This window comes from Lissotriton vulgaris, unplaced genomic scaffold (genome assembly GCF_964263255.1).
Source record: "Lissotriton vulgaris unplaced genomic scaffold, aLisVul1.2 SCAFFOLD_1670, whole genome shotgun sequence".
Lineage (NCBI taxonomy): Eukaryota > Metazoa > Chordata > Amphibia > Caudata > Salamandridae > Lissotriton > Lissotriton vulgaris.
The window spans coordinates 536,098-553,361 of NW_028255645.1; the positions used below are offsets into that span (position 1 = coordinate 536,098).

At 50.6% G+C, this 17,264-nt stretch overlaps 1 protein-coding gene across 1 annotated transcript in view; it reads right to left on the reverse strand.

Annotated features, from left to right (window-relative positions):
- LOC147659043 (uncharacterized) overlaps positions 1-16,361 on the reverse strand; it is a gene marked incomplete at its 5' end in the record, with an annotated part of 502,472 nt that extends 486,111 nt beyond the window's left edge. The window contains one exon of the mRNA XM_086952017.1: positions 16,232-16,361. Within this exon, the coding sequence (XP_086808143.1) occupies positions 16,232-16,361 (130 nt within the window). The remainder of the gene's footprint in view (positions 1-16,231) is intronic.
- Between the last annotated feature and the right edge of the window lie 903 nt (positions 16,362-17,264).

Sequence of the window (17,264 nt, forward strand, 5' to 3'; positions counted from 1 at the left end):
ACACCTTCCTGAGACCCTCTAGGAAATCCTTCACAACTGGCATTTGAAAGAAAGAAACCTGAGTAGGGGACTTTCGATAAGCTGTTATTGCTGCCAGATGGACCTTAATAGATGAATACTGTAAACCTGCTTTGGCCAAAGAAAGTAAGTATGGTAACAGTACCTGTTCCTGACCTCGAATGGGGTCATGACCTTCAGCAGCACACCACGTGAAAAATCGCTTCCACTTGAAAGCATATGCCTTTCTTGTAGAAGCTCTCCTTGCCTCCTTTAAAATGAACATACAGTCCTGAGAGAGACCTAGGTGACCATACTGGACGAACTCCGGTACCATACTGCTAGCTTCAGGGACGGCAGGTTGGGGTGGAACACCCTGCCGTTCTCCCTCGTCAGCAGATCCGGAAAGCAAGGAAGTCTCTTGTGCGGTATCTTGGAGAGATGCAGGAGATCCGGGTACCACCATTGGCGAGGCCAATCCGGAGCCACCAGAATCATGTCTGTCTTGGAATTGTACAGTTTCTTGATCACCAAGGGAATGAGTGGAATCAGTGGAAAAGCGTAGAGTAAAGTCTCTGTCCAGTCTATCCACAGAGCATTCCCCTTGGATCCTCGTTGTGGGTACCTGGATGCGAAGACGGGGCATTTTGCGTTTTCTCCGTCTGCAAAGAGATCGATCTCTGGTAACCCCCAGGTTTGAAAGACGTCTCTTATTACTTCGTCTTTTAAGACCCAGTCGTGCGCTTCTGCGAAGTGTCTGCTTAGTTCGTCTGCTTGGACGTTGAGGACACCGGGCAGATGGACAGCTGAAATTGTCATACCCCGAGCCAGAAGCCACTTCCAGATTGCTTGCGCTTCCAGCGACAGAGGTCTGGATCTCGTTCCGCCCTGCTTGTTCAGATAGTACATTGTTGTTGTATTGTCAGTCTGAACAAGCAGAGAGGATGTCTTGAGCACAGGAAAGAAAGCCTTGAGAGCTAGATGGACAGCTCTGAGCTCCAACATGTTGATGTGATACAACTTTTCTTTCTCAGACCACACTCCTTGAACTTGAAGTGACTCTAGATGAGAGCCCCAACCCTGCAGGGACGCATCTGTCACCAGGGATCGTTTGGGCATGTCCTCCTGAAAAGGTACTCCCACAACTAGATGATTCCGCTGCATCCACCATTGAATGGAGATTCGCACCGACAGAGGCAATGATAGTTTGTCTTTCCATCGGTTTGAAAGCTGGGACCACTGATCCTCCAGTGACTGTTGCAGAGGTCTCATGTGTAGTCTGGCATTTGGAACAAGGAAAATGCAAGACGCCATGGATCCTAGCAGAGACGAGATCTGTCTGGCCGTTGGTCGAAGAGTCTTTAACATTGTTTGGCACTTGAGGAGAATGGATGATAGTCTCTCCTCCGAAGGATACGCTTTTGTGTCCTTTGAATCCAGAAGTGCGCCGAGATAGTGGATCCTCTGTGTGGGATTGAGGATAGACTTCTTGAAGTTCACGTGCAGACCTAGTTTTCGCAGCTGATGAATACAGAACATGAGATGTTGCTGAAGTAGAACTGGAGAGGCACTCTTTATCAGCCAATCGTCTAGATAGGGATAGACGAAAATATGCCTCTTTCTTAGGAAAGCCGCTACGACTGCCATGCACTTTGAAAAGGTGCGAGGAGCTGACTTTAGCCCGAAGGGCAAGACTGCGAACTGGTAATGATTGGTCTGAATGCAGAACCTTAGAAACTTCCGATGCTTTGGGGCAACGGGGATGTGAAAATACGCATCCTGAAGATCTATGGAGCACATCCAGTCCTTTTGATGTAAGAGTGGAATTATTTGGTATAACGCCAGCATTCTGAATTTTTCTCGCCGAATGAACTGATTGAGGCGCCTGATATCTAGTATGGGCCTGAACTCCCTGCTTGGACCTTTCTTTTGAACTAGGAAGTAACGGGAGTAAATTCCTTTTCGACGTTGTGTCCTTGGGACCTCTTCGATGGCTTTCTTTAGGAGTAACACTGACACTTCCTTTTTTAAAAGGTGAAGACGATGGAATACAGTCTTTTGAGGAAGAATTGAGGGTGGAGGAAACTTGAACCTGATTGCATATCCATTTTGCACAATATTCAGCACCCATGCGTCGTTTGTGATGTTTTTCCACTCCTCCAGATAAAAACGCACACTTCCCCCCACCGGAGTGGTCAACGGGCTCAGGGGAAGCAAACACTCACTGCTTTTGCTGTTGCTGCTTGTTTCCAGGAGCAGTCTGTCTGGAAATTCCGCCTCTTCCTCTACCAGGACGACGCTGGGAGAACTGAGATCTTCCTTGATTCTGTTGTGAAGACCATTGAGGGGTTTGAATCCTCTGCTGGCCCTGTCTCCGATCATAAGGACGGTATTTTTTCTTAAAATTGTCCTTTCTCTTTTCGAGACCTACAGCTCTCACAGTATCCAGCTCTGTCTTCATTTTTGACATTTCGTCGTCAGCATGAGACCCAAAGAGCGTTTTCCAATTAAAAAGCAGGTTTAAGATGCGGTGCTGGGCTTCAGGTTTAAGTCCCGTAAGTCTTAGCCAGGCTGAACGTCTCGCGCAAAGACCATGAGCATAGCCATGCGTGGATAGATCGGAAGCATCCGCAGCTGCGCTAATCACCTGATTAGACACTAGCCCACCTTCATGAAGTATTTCCAGGAAGTCATTCTTGTCTTCTTTGGGAAGTTTTTCAGCGAACCGGGATAAGGAATCCCAAAGAGAACGGTTATAGCGACCCAACAAAGCGGAGGCGCTGGCAACCTTCATGTAGGAAGCAGAAGTGGCACACATTTTCTTTCCTACCGAATCCAAAGTCTTGCTATCCTTGTCTGGGGGAACAGACGAGGACGTCGATCCATTCTGATTTTTACGTGCCGCTGAGACGATGACCGAATCAGGTTGCGGCTCTGCTCTTAAAAATAACGGGTCAATGTACGGAGCCCTGTACTAATTTGCGATCCGTGAGGGGACCGCTCCCAAGGAAGCCGGTGTCAAGAACTTATGTTCGGCAGGCTCCAAGAGACCTGGAACTAAAGGAAGTAAAGGTCTCGATGATAATCTTTGATGCAAAGTTTCGAAGATAACTGTAGTCTTCGCAGTAGAGACAGGCATCTCTATATGAAGTTTCGCTGCTCCCCGGCAAAGAACCTCATAAAAAGTGATTACGTCATCAATCGGCGATATCCTGCTTGGAGGAGTCGAAGACAACGTCGGCGAGTAATCTCTCTTCGAATTCGTAGATCTTGTCGAGGATCTCTTATCACGTCTCTTGGATGATCGGTGATGTGAAGACCTCGGAGAAGGTGTAGTCCGCCTTCTCACGGATGGAGACTTCCTCTGCGGAGTACGCTGCCGCCTTCCAGGAGACTGGGTCACTCGAAGAAGAGGTGACCTTGATCTTGACACGGGTCTTTTCGACACCGGCGACCTGGACCTAGACTTTGGAAGATTGATTCTCCTTATCTTCCAGTCTCTAAGTTCTCCCAATCATCGTGGGGAGATGTTAGCTCCTGTAGGCGATGGCGCTCTTGAAGGCTCTGGAGAGATCTGAACTATATTCAGCTCAGGGGATGAAGATGAACTCCCAGAAACAGCCACAGAAACCTGAGATCGGTCTTTAGAAACCGTTCTAGGTCGTTTAGCTGCAGGCGAAGTGGAACGTGGCCTCTTCGACGTCGATCTTTCCAGAGGTGATCTCCTCGGCGGCGTCCTCCTCGGCGGCGTCCTCCTCGGCGGCGTCCTCCTCGGCGTCGACTTTCTCGACGGCGACCTCCTCGACGTCGAGGGTCTCTTAGGTGATGGAGTCAAGCGCTTCGACGACGAAGCTTTTCTAGGCGTCGTGTGCCTCGACGCCAACTGGTCAGGGCTCTTCGACGTCGAAGCCTCCAATTCCCGGTTCGACGTCGGTGTCATAGCGCCTCTTGACGGCGGCCTTGACTGACTTTTTGAGCCTCTCGACGGCGAACGGCGACGTCGATGGGACGACGTCGAGTCCCGTCCTCTCGTAGTCGTAGGGGAGCCAGACTTGGATCGCCTACGCTCATGGCGTCTCTCACCTCTCATCGACGGCGAATCCTTCTTCGACGGCGACGTCGACGGAAGACGTGACGCTGATTTCGACGATTTCGAACATACCGGAACCCTAGAAGAAGATCTGTCCCTCGAAGTCGACGGGGAACGATGTTTTCTCTTCTCCCCTCTTTCCTTATGTTCTTCCAGCTGAGGAGAAGGTTTCCTGGAGTGAAGTTCTTCTCTTCCACTCACGGTTTCACGTCTGTCATGCAGGAACTGAAGCCTGCTCTTCTCCCTCTCTCTTAAAGTTCTGTTTGATAACTTGCTGCAATGGTAGCAAAGTTCTGGCTTGTGTGTAGATGGAAGACAAGCCACACAGACCGAAGGAGGGTCTGTTTTAGACATTTTTTTTCCAAAGGCCGGGCACTTACTAAATAAGGCAGGCATTGTGACTGGAAAAAAAAGGTCAAAAAACCACAAAAATTGTTGAATTAGTCAGGTAAAGACTAAAGATGTTGAGTAATGACAAAAAATTGAAAGAATTACTAGAAAAAAGTGAAATAAAATCACCAACTGGCGAGCTCAATGCTCCAGGATCCTCACAGAAGGAGCCGGAAAAAAGAACTGACCTAACTGTCACCTGTGGTGCATGATGGGAGCCTGGAGGCTCACAGAGGTCTTAAAGGCACGGCGCCAGTTTTTTTCCTATTGTTACAATGCAGCCTATCTAGGCTAAAGCTGCCTCTGTGGTCCTGCCTGTTTTACCTTTGAAAATAAAGGTGGTGTGTTTCAAAGACAACAAAGGCAGTGCTTTCTTCTTTGCATTTTCATATAATGTCATTTATATGTCTTTATTTTACAAATGTAAAGATTTGTTTCAGGCATTTGGGGGCAGTCTTTTGAGCCTAGAATGGTTATTTTAGGCTGCATATGTATAATGCATATTATCTATATATATATAGTTATTATATGTGTATATATATATATATATATATATATATATATATATATATATATATATATATATATATATATATATATATATATATATATATATATATATATATATATATATGTAGATATATGCATATTATTGGCTATTGCTCCGGGGTCCCGCACGAGGGCGGGACTATTCAGTGCTTATGACTATTGATGAGTATCCCCTGGAAGAGAACTTTCGTCTATAAAACACTCCGCTCAACCCTGGGTAGCTGTGGTACTGAGCAGCAAGGAACAATGCACAAGTTACTTACCTTCGGTAACAATATATCTGTAAGAAACAGTAGTTTGATTTAGATTCCTTAGCTTAGAATATCCCCAGGCGTCAGATTGGATCTGGAAACTTTTGTGTAGCAGTACCATTGCGCGTCTGTAGGCGTCTTATGCGGCTCCGCGTCCATCGTCTGCGTCGTTGGCGCCGGGATGATGTTGCCAGAGTACGCCGCCCTCGCGCGCTGACGTCGGTTCTTATACATAGCTTTTCCGCACCAGAAACGCAGAGCCATGATAAAAAGCAACACTGGTGCCATGAAACTAGGGCCCTGAAAGGGAATGACCTTAACCCTAGATATCGGTTCGCAGAACGGAGAGGATGGGTGGGGCGGTAAGGAATCTAATACGAAGAAAAATGCTACTTACCAGTATGCATCTGTTCTTGGCATGTAGAGCTGCAGATTCGTATACTATGCATTAGATCGCCACCTGGTGTTGGGCTCGGATGATTGCAGGTTGTTGTCTTCTTGGAGAAGTCTTTGTAGTCACGATATAGGTGACTCCTCCCTTGGACAATACTGTGCATGGGCATCAGCTCCATCCTTAGATTGTTTTTCGCCATGATGGGAAATGATGGAGTTAGTAGAGATACAGTAAGAAAAAGGATGTCCATGCGTGTGCATCTAAGTAAAATGAGAACTGGAATGGATACAAGTCCTGGGAGGCGGGAGGGCGTGTACGAATCTGCAGCTCTACATGCCAAGACAAATGCATACTGGTAAGTAGCATTTTCCGTTCGAGGCATATGAGCTGCAGATCGTACACTATGCATCGATTGTGCAGCAGTGTCTCCCCTAGCGGTGGTCGCCTGTATCCATTGCAGCAGTCTGAAATAATGTTCTAAGGACAGCCTGGCCTACTGCAGCTTGCTGCTTGGCTTGCACATTAACACAATAGTGTTTAGTGAAGGTGTGTGGTGTAGACCATGTTGCTGCCTTACATATGTCCTTCAATGGTATATTTCCTAAGAAAGCCATAGAGGCTCCTAGTTTGCGAGTGGAGTGTGCTCTAGGAGGAACTGTTGCACAAGTTACTGGTGTAACGATATATCTGTAAGAGACATTAGTTAGTGATAGATTCCTTACCTTAGAATATCCCCAGGCGTCAGACTGGATCCGGAAATTGTTGCGTAGCAGTACCCTTGTGCGTCGGTAGGCGTCGTCTGCGGCTCCGCGTCCGTCGTCGGCGCCGTGATGACGTCGTCGGAGTACTTAGACGCCACCTTCGCGTGCTGACATCAGTTCTTAGACACAGCTTTTCCGCGCCAGAAACGCAGAGCTATGCTAAAAACCAACACTGGTGCCTTGCAACTAGGGCCCTGAAAGGGGATGACCTTAACCCTAGATATCGGTTCGCAGAACGGGGAGGATGGGAGGGTCGGTGTAGGAAGGTACATCCTGACTATGGTTGCCCCCAACTTTTTGCCCTGTGTTTTAGCTGGTTTTGGACATAGTCGACCTGTGACCCTGCCAATCAGGACCCCAGGCCTACTGCTCTCTCTTTAAAATGGATTCCATGTGCCCTAGGTACATTTCCAATTGGTACTGGGCCACCCTATCAGACCCTGTAACTCAGGGCATGGGTGTATCCAGGGCTGCCAGGGGCTGCAGCATGTATTATGCCACCCCTGGCTGGCCTTCTAAATTTGACACAACTGGCTGCATGACAGCTGGGGCAAAGTTGTGTAATCACCCTTTGCTGTAGGTGTAGTATACCTATACCTAACCCTAAAATGGACACACAGATTCCTATCAGTCACTCCTATGGCAGGCCTTGACAATCCTGAGGGCAGAGTGCTTGGAATCGTGTGAGATGGTGCTCTGGCATGAGCTGAGCCTGTCTGCAGCTTGCGGAACCAAGTCCTAATAGCTGTTCCATGATATCGCATACCATATACTCTTAAGTGCATTATAATCCTCGCGGTTAAATGCTAACTTTGGTATTGCTTTATCAGAACATGTCGAGTAAGGTGTCATACGAATTGGAATACTAACCCCTCGCCAATTCTGGCGACGGGGTTAGCATTCCACCCTTCTAGAGGGACACGACATGTATGTAACTGTGAACCCCGGTTAAAGTTAACTGAAGCCTCAGCTCCACAAAATGGATGCTGCCACCACAGACACGAGTCTGACCTCCTGCAGCTGGGAGTCCTTCCAGCGAGGGGAGCCTGGACAAAGGGTTTCCTGTCAGGGGCGGTGCTAGCACCGTCCCAGACATGGTTTTGTGTATCCTGGGTAGGCAGGGCTTTTCAGGAAGGTGACTGCTGAGTGGCACCCCGGTGCTCACTACGCATAGGCCGGTCTGAACCAGTTCCAGGGGCACACCAGCCCCTGGCCTGGGGAAGTCCGGCATGGCAGAGGGGTGTAACCACCCCCCTCCTAGTCCCACCCATAGGCAGGACCTAGTCACCGGGTCAGCCCCCTTTTTTAGTATAAAGATGGGAGCGGGCCCCCTGTTCAAATTAGATCATCTTTGGAATCAAGACCCGACTTTCTACGAAAGGCATCAAGATTTCCTTCTTCAAGATTCTCCCTTGTGGCTAAGGAGTAGTCACCCTGCATAAAGCGGGCACCATCCTAAGAAACACTGCGGTCTGCTGCAAGTCCTTCTTCACGAATCCAACGACCCAGCTCGACGAGACCCGGCTTCCCTGGCACCTCTGACCTCTACTCACCTCTACAGCAAAGCTGAGAACTGTGAGTGCGACGAGACCTCGAGGGACCGACGATCGCCAAGACTGCACGACTTCTTTGCAACAAGCCCACCGAGTCTTCCACTGGTGAGTGCTTTGGGGTCCGAGAAGCCCCAACCCTGAGCAGCTCCAGCACCGAAGATCAGCCCTCCAGCATCTCCACGATCTGCGTGGGGCCCTTCTGCTTTTGCGTGCTCACCGCGCTGTGTGGCTACTAGCCGGCTGGCTTGTGGCCTTCTACACGACGCCCGACGACATCACTGCTGCTGGTCTGGTTGCTCCAGACTGGCCCTTGCTTCCTTCTTCAAGAGAGGCACCCCGGACCCTCCTGGTCCACTCCAGACGCCATTTCAGGTCCACCGCGTGGGCTTGAATTTGCCAAGGCTTTGTTGCCCAATCCTGGGTCCAGCGACGCCGACAGCTTCATCCATCGTGGGACAGATCGCTCCTCCATCCTGGTCGCCGACAACGCCTCCTGGTCCGTGAGATCTGCGGTCACAGCGTCACCCACTCACCTTGTCGAGGTGGCTACCATCCGGTGCCCTCCTGGTGCCCACTGACTACTGGCTAGTAGTCACGAACTTGGTCCCCTCTGCTTTCAGGTGTCATCTTCCTTCGATCCAGGCTTGGATCCATCGAACTTTCTTCACTGGTCGCCTGCCAGCAACTTCTTTCTTCCAGGCTCCTGGTCCGGCAACGAGGATTCCCGACGTCTTTTGAGTCCTATGCAGCTGCAGCCCCTGGGCTAGGTAACTTCGGTATTTCGGTGCCCCAGCATAGCCTCACTATCCAAGGGTCAGAATCCACTTTCGTTTTCCTCCTACCAGGTCGGGTTCGCCCGAGAACACTAACTTTGCAATTTCTAGCTACCATAGACTTTGTCCCGCATCTCGCGTGAGAGTGCACACACTGCACCCGAGTCCCCTGGGTCTCCTAGAAGTAATCTAACGATTCTATAGTCAAGTCCTAGCGATTCCAAAGGCTATTAGTACTGTACTTACCTGCTAGTAATTTCGCATTCCACTTTTCAAGTATATGGTTTTCCGTGCCCCTCGGGCATTTGTATATACTGTGCTAACTTAAGTATTTTTGTAAGAGTTTTGGTTTGTGCTTAGTACCCTGTCCTCATAAAGAGTACAGGGCTGTTGTGATTCTTAATAAATAACTGTTTATTTTGATAACACTTGTGTGGTGTCCTTTCACTTGGTGTTCAAGGGGTATATGTGTGGTAAACAGCTGGCTTAACACGCCCTCTCGAGTCTTTAGCCTTAGACTGCTCGTATCCACGCTACTAGGATAGCTGGTCTATAAGGTTGACTTACAACCAATCATCAATAAGGGTTGCTGGACTGATACATAGTGTTCACTAGAATAGTGAGCACTGCATATCAGGCCACCTTCTCACAGTCGGTAAGGAATCTATCACTAACTAATGTCTCTTACAGATATATCGTTACACAAGTAGTAACTTGTGCATCTGAAAGAGACACGTTAGTGATAGATTCCTTACCTTAGAATAGATACCTCAGCAATAGCAACCCCGGTGGTGGGTCTGCGAACCAATAATCACACCAGAAAGTCTTAGAGGACGGAACAGCCAAAGAAGCCATCCCTCCGGACTTGGCTGTCCAGGCAATAATGTCTTGTAAACGTGTGCAGCGAGGCCCACGAAGCTGAATGGCAAATGTCCTGCAAGGGCACTCCTCGGCCCAGGGCAGTGGTAGTCGCTGTGGCCCGAGTGGAATGAGCCCTCAGTCCAACAGGGGGTTCCTTCTTAGCAAAGGAGTAGCACGCCTGGATACACAAGATGATCCACCGCGAGATGGGCCGCTTGTGTACCGCCTTTCCCTTCTTGGCGCCCACGTAACCAACAAAGAGTTGGTCATCCACCCGGAACTGGCGTGAGATCTAGATAGTAAGAGAGCGCACGTTTTGGGTCTAGACGGTGGAGCCTCTTGTAGGAGAGTAAGGTCTGCAATCCTATGGTCACCCCCGATTTTTTGCTTTTTGCTTCACTGGTTTACGACTTTCCCTGGCTGTGGGCCTGCTAATCAGACCCACAGCCTAGCTGTTCTCTCTCTAAATTGACAAGCATGTACCTTAGGTGCATTTACCGATTGGTACTGGGCCACCTTATCAGTCCCTGTACAGCATACCTTAGGTATCCAGGTCATAGGTGTACCAGGGCCTACCAGGGGCTGCAGCATGTATTATGCCACCCCTGGCTGGCCATCCAAATCTGACACAACAACTGGCTGATCAATCATGTCGAGTAAGGAGTCATACAAATTGGAATACTAGAACCTCGCAAATTCTGGTGACGGGGTTAGAATTCCACCTTTCTAGAGGGACACGACATGTATGTAACTGTGAACCCCGGTTAACGTTAACTCGAGCCTCAGCATCACAAAATGGATGCTGCCACCACAGCCACAAGTCTGACCTCCTGCTGCTGGGAGTCCTTCCAGCAAGGAGAGCTTGGACAAAGGGTTTCCTGTCAGGGGCGGTGCTAGCACCATCCCAGACAGGGTTTTGTGTATCCCAGGAAGGCAGGGCTGAGAGGAAGGAGACTGCAAGTGGCACCCCGGTGCTCACTGTGCATATGCCGGCTCAAACCAGTTCCAGGGGCACCCCAGTCCCTGAGCTGGGGAGAGACCGGACAAAGGAGAGGGGTGTAACCACCCTCTTCCTGGTCCCACCCATGGGCAGGACCTAGTCGCGTGCCAGCCCCTTTTCTTAGGATGACGGTAGGAGCGGGCCCCCTTCCCATATTAGATAATCTTGAATCTTGAACTACTTTCCACGAAAGGAACTCATGACTTTCTCTGAAGACTCTCCCTTGTGGCTAAGGAGTAGCCACCCTGCACCCGCAGGCACCACCTAAGCATCGCGGTTTGCTGCACGTCCATCCTCCAGATCAAGACTGACCAGCTCGACGAGACCCGGATTCCCTGGCATCTCTGACCTCTACCTGCATCATCAGCCCAGCTGAGATTCGTGGGTGTGACGAGACAGGAGGGACCAGCCATCTTCAAAACCTATACGACGCTTAACCAGCACGACCGCCGAGGGATCCTCGGGTGAGTGCACTGGGGTTTGAGAAGCCCCAACCCAGAGCAGCTCCAGCACCGAAGTCCAGCCCCCCCAGCATCCACGAGATCTGCGTGGGGCCCTTCTGCTCTTCTGCTGCTTGCCACGTTGTCCGGTCACTTGCCCGTTGGCCAGTGACCCTCCTGACGACGTACCACGACGTTTTCACCGCTGGTCTGGTTGCTCCGGACAGGCCCTTGCTCCCTCCCAAAAGAGGAGCACCCCGGACCCTCCTGGTCCACTCCAGACGCCATCTTGACTCCACCGCGTGAGCTTGCCTTTGCCAAGGCTTGTTGCTCCAATCCTGGTTCCAGCATCGCCGACAGCAGACACCCTCGTGTGACAGCTCGCACCTCCAGCCTGGTCGCCGACTACGCCTCCTGGCCCGTGTGGCTGCAGAGTCCAGCGTCGCCCACTCACCTGATCGCGGTGACCTCATCCGGTGCAAACCTGGTGCCCACACAATCACTTGCTAGTGATTAAGAACTGAGTCTCCTCTGCTTTCAGGTCGTCTCCATCACCGATCCAGGCTTGGATCACACCGAACATCTTCACTGGTCGCTTGCCAGCAACTTCTTCTTTCAGGCTCCATAGACTACAACGAGGATTCCCGACGTCTTTTGAACCCTATGTAGCGGCAGCCCCTGGGCTAGGTAACCCGAGCATTTCGGTGCTCCAACGCAGGTTCACTACCCAAGTGTCCAGATCCTTTTTCGTTTTAAGTCTACCTAGTCAGATTCGTCCGAAAACACTAACTTTAGAAATACTAGCCTCCATAGACTTTGTCCCGCATCCCGCGTGAGAGTGCACACTCTGCACCCGATCTCCCTAGGCCTCCTGCTCCTAACCGTAGAGTTCAGTAGTGTAGTCCTAGCGATCCTGAAGCCTCTGGATCGAGTTACTCACCTGCTAGTATTTCGCATTCCACTTTCAGTGTATATGGTTTTTCGTGCCCCTCTGGCATTTGTGTAAATTGTGCAACTTGAAGTATTTTCGTAAGAGTTTTGTATTGTGCTTAGCTCCCTGACTCAAAGAGTTCAGGGTAGACTTGTTATAAATAAATATACTTTATTTTCATAACAACTTGTGTGGTGTCCTTTCACTTGGTGTTCAAGGGGTATATGTGATGGTATTACAGCTGGCTTAACACGCCCTCTAGAGTTTAGCCTAAAGACTGCTTTTGTCCACGCTACTAGGATAGCTGGTCTATAAGGTTGACTTACAACCAATCACCAATAAGGGTCATTTGGTATGAATCACAGTGATCACTAGAATAGTGAGCACTAAATATCAGGCCAACTTCTCACAGTCGTCTCCTACCTCGTCGACGACTTCTTCGGCCTCGAACATCTCTGCATCTGCGTTGTAGTCGAAGTCTGATGCGGGGTTCGACTCAGTAACGTCCTGGATAGATTCGTCCTCGACATCCCCTGCATCGAAGATATCCACAGACGCCGGTGCAGCATGCTGGGCCTCCTGGCGCGCAGCTCGTCGAAGCTTAAGCGTCTTCTTGGACCTGAAGCGTGAACAAGCCATACACTTGGCTTCATCGTGGTCCGGCGACAGACACTTGTTGCACACCGGGTGGACATCGATGTGGGGATACTTCGAGTTGCAGACGGGACATCTCTTGAATGGACTTCGGTCCATGATGGACGGTCGATAGGTCTGGAGCGTCGACTGGGCCTTCCGCGCCGAGAGCACGCGGGTGTAGAGAATCCGGCTCGGAACCGAGCTGGAAGAACTAAGACCGAACGCAAGACTATACCGACGTATTAGACTAAAGACCTTTTGGTCTCAAAAAAGTTTATATATCGATTCCGACTAGAGGGAACCTAAAGACATCCGAACCCAATGGCGGAAAAAAACAATCTGAGGATGGAGTCTATGCCCATGCGCACTGTAGTCCAGGGGAGGAGCCACCTATCTCGTGATACTTCGAAGACTCTTCCAGGACAACAATGTACAATCATCCGGACCCAACACTAGGCGGCGATCTATGCACAGATATGAATTCAGCAGCCCACATGCCTCGAACCAAATGATGTATTGAATAGATGCATCTAGCGGGTTAATGTTGTGGCCTGCACAATAGATGACAAACCGCTTCCACTTTGCCGCATAGCATGCTCTAGTGGTGAGCTTCCTTGCCTCCCGGATGATGTCCATACAGTCAGGAGGCAAGTTGAGGTAGCCAAACTCTAAGACCTCAGGAGCCAGATCGCCAGGTTGAGCTGTTGAGGATCTGGATGCTAAATGTCGCCATGGCTCTGCGTCAAAGGCCTGGGTGTGAGGCGCAGCCTTTGATGCGGTACCACGGACAGTTCCAGAAACGTGGTGTACCATGGTTGGCGAGCCCACGTTGGAGCAACCAGGATGAGAGTCATCGAGTGCTGCTTCAGCTTGCGTGCCACCAGCGGTATCAGAGGTGCTGGGGGAAAAGCGTACGCAAATTTGCCTGACCAGTTCATCCATATCGCATTGCCCTGCGACTGTGGGTGTGGGAACCTGGCGGCGAAGCTTTGGCATTTTGCGTTCTCCTTTGTGGCGAACAGGTCTATCTCTGGATGACCCCACCTTTGGAAGTACGGGTGGAGTACCGATGGATGTATCTCCCACTCGTGCATTTGGTGGCTGTACCTGCTGAGCAGGTCCGCAATTTGATTGTCCTTGCCTGGGAGGTGTTCTGCCATGAGGAAGATGATTCTCTGAATGGCCCACTTCCACATGCTCTGAGCCAGATGAGACAGCTGTGGAGACTGTCTTCCTCCCTGCTTCTGAATGTAGTACATGGCCGTCATGTTGTCCGTCCGGATCAACACGACCTTGTTGCACAGATGTACTTTGAAGGCCTTTAGTGCCATGAAGATTGCCATCAGTTCCAGAACATTGATGTGCATCAGTCGTTGCTGTTGCGTCCATAGTCCCTGCACAGTGTAATGGAGTACATTAGCTCCCCATCCCTGGAGAGAAGCGTCCGTTGTCAGGATGATCTGTGGCACAGGCTCCTGGAACGGTCGTCCTTTGCAAAGGTTTTGTGGGTTCCACCAATGCAGAGAGTTGTATGCCCGACTGCTCACCAACACTAGGTCTTTCAACTGTCCGTGAGCCTGAGTCCACTAATGCGCTAAGCACTCCTGAAGCGGACGCATATGTAGTCTCGCGTGTGGGACTATGGAGATGTAGGAGGCCATCATGCCTATCAACTGCATGAACACTCGCACTGGAAGCGAGCGTTGAGGTCTGAACTTCGGTATCAGCGATTGAATGCTGTTGACCCTCACTGAATTTGGCTGTGCTGTGGCCGCCAGAGTGTTTATCGTCGCACCCAGATACTGCCGTATGTGGGCGGGTTGCAGGTGGGACTTTGGGTAATTCAGTGAGAATCCCAGATCGTGAAGGAGGTGAATGGTGTGGGACATGTGGGCGGCACACTGCTGGGCTGACTTTGCCTGGATGAGCCAGTCGTCCAGATAAGGGTAGACGTGAATGTTTAGTCTATTCAGGTGCGCTGCCACTGTCACCAGGCACTTTGTAAACACCCTGGGTGCCGTGGTGACTCCGAAAGGCAAAACCTTGAACTGGTAATGTTGGTTTTGGATGGTGAACCGGAGGTATTTTCTGTGTGACGGGTGCAGCAGAATGTGAAAATACGCATCCTTTAGGTCTAAAGTTGCGAGGAAATCCCCTTGACTGAGCAACGGGAGTACCTGCTGCAGGGTCAACATATGAAAATGCTCCGACAATGTATTGATTGAGGGGTCTGAGGTCGAGTATGGGTCTGAGGGACCAGTCCTTTTTTGGAATCAAGAAGTACAGTGAGTAAACTCCTGTGCCTCTTTCTTCCACAGGCACGAGCTAGATTGCCCCTTTTTGCAGCATGACGAGTACCTCCTGCTGCAATAAGTGCAAATGCTCGGCAGACATAGGACGTTGTCTTGGGGGTATGTTTGGCGGGGTGGATGTTAACTCCAGACAATAACCGTACTGGACAAGTTTTGTGACCCACCTGTCTGTGGTGAAGGACTTCCAGACTGGCAGGAACCTTTGAAGTCTCCCCCCGACCGGTGTTGCGTGGTCGGGGGGCAGTGACAAGGCGTCACTGTTTGTTGTTGTTGGCAGAGGATCTGGCGTTGTTGTTTCCTCTGCCCTTGGCGCTGTTCCCACGATATCCACCACGACTCTGATGTAGGTGGATTGTGTACTGCCCTTATAATACTGCGTGGGTTGTGAGCTTTGGCCTCTGGAAACACCTCTATTATTTGAGCGACGAAAAGAACCACCCCTGAATTGCTGGGACTGCAAGGCCCCCATGGACTTAGCAGTGTCAGTGTCCTTCTTTATCTTTTCTAAGGTGGTGTCCACCTCAGGGCCGAACAGACGATCAGGGTCAACTGTTTGATTAAGAATGGTGGTTTGTATCTCTGGCTTAAATCCCGAGATTCTAAGCCAGGCATGTCGTCTCAGCATGACGCTAGTGTTGACAGCTCTGGCCGCTGTGTCAGCTGCGTCCAGTGCACATTTAATAGAAGCATTGGATATTAGATTCCCCTCTTGGATGAGCATCTCAGCTGCCTCTTTGTATTAGTCTGGCAGGTGCTGCAACAGGGTCTCCAGTGCGTCAGTGTGCCCTGTCATACCTCGCTAGAAGTGCTTGTGTATTGAAAATGCGCCAGAAATTGGCCGCTTGAGCTGCCAACCTTTTCCCTGATGCCTCAAACACCTTTGATTCCTTATCTGGGGGAGGAGCATCACCCGTTGTTTGAGAATTAGCCCTCTTCCGGGCATTAGAAACAACAAGAGATCTAGAGGGAGCTGTCCCTTGATGTAAGTAGGGTCAGTAGGTGCTGGCTTATACTTCTTCTCTATCCTAGGGTTTATTACCCTGGCTCTGGTAGGCTCCTTAAAAATGTCCCCAGCATGCTTTAAGACACCCTTTAACATAGGGAGAGTCTTCACAGTCCTCTCTGAGACGGAAAAGGTGTCAAAGAGAAAGTCCTCCTCAATGGGGTCAGCATGGAGCTGGACATCTTGGTTCTGAGGCGCCCGTTCAGTGAGGGCATGAAAAACCGCAGAATCCTCAGTGGGCGACGTTTTCACCGCGTAGAGTTGAGTGTCCGGGGCAGAGTGAGGGTCACCTGGATCAGCCCCAGCTGCCCAGGGCTCATTGACATCATCAGGGTCTGTGTAGACAGGATAGCTGTACTCATCCTCATAATCACCCTCACCAGCTTCCACGTCGGAGTAAGTGGGCGAGGCATTATGGGCCTGTGGAGAGAGTGGTTCCACAAGAACAGGAGTCGAAGTGGAATCCTTCTTCTTCAAAGGAATCTTGTAGGACTCCATAGGCCTTTCTGGGGCAATTTTCCTCTTATGCAGGGAAAGCCTGCCCGTTTCGGCATTGATAAAATGTTCACGTTGTTCCTCCAACGAAGATTGTCGATGCTTCTGGGTTGGAACCCCTGTAGTCGACTTCCGCACCGAGGGCACCATCTCAGGGACACCCGTTCCCAACTTAGGGGCGAAAGCCTTCGGCGGCAACGTGAAATGGATCGGCGTCGACCCTTGCGGAGGCTTCTCAGCCGGCTTCGAGGGCGTAGCATCTTTAGGGCTGACTGTCGAGGCCTTCTCCCTGATGCGCTGTAAGGAGTCGGTCACCTTCTCGGTGAAAGTGGCGGACGGCTGCACCGAGTCGCTGGGATCCTTCGAGGCACCACTGGATGTGGACTCGTGGGTTGCACCGCTCTTGGCCTTATCACGTTGGCGCGGAGTCTCGAGAGCCTTCGGATCACCGAGCCCCTTATTGGCTTCGACCTTCTTCTGCGCCGATTTACTAGACTCTACCACCTTGACTTTTGTCTTCGGCGTGGCAGACTTAGTCTCGACGCCCTAGACTTGTGTCTTCGGCTCGACCAGAACCTTGTGCTTAGTCGACGCAGATGGGCCCGAGTGCTTGGATCCGACCAAGGTAACTTGCACTTTCGGTTTCGTGGAAGGTACCGGTGCCTTCGTCTGCGTCGAGACCGATGGTTTTGCTTTCGGTTTCGATTTCTCAGGGCACGGCTCAATAGTAATGTCCGTAGACGAGCCCAAAGGCGGGGCCGTAGAACCCATTGCAAGGTTTTGGGTAAGGCCTAATGGCGATCCCTCGACCTGAGCCTGTTGAAGCGG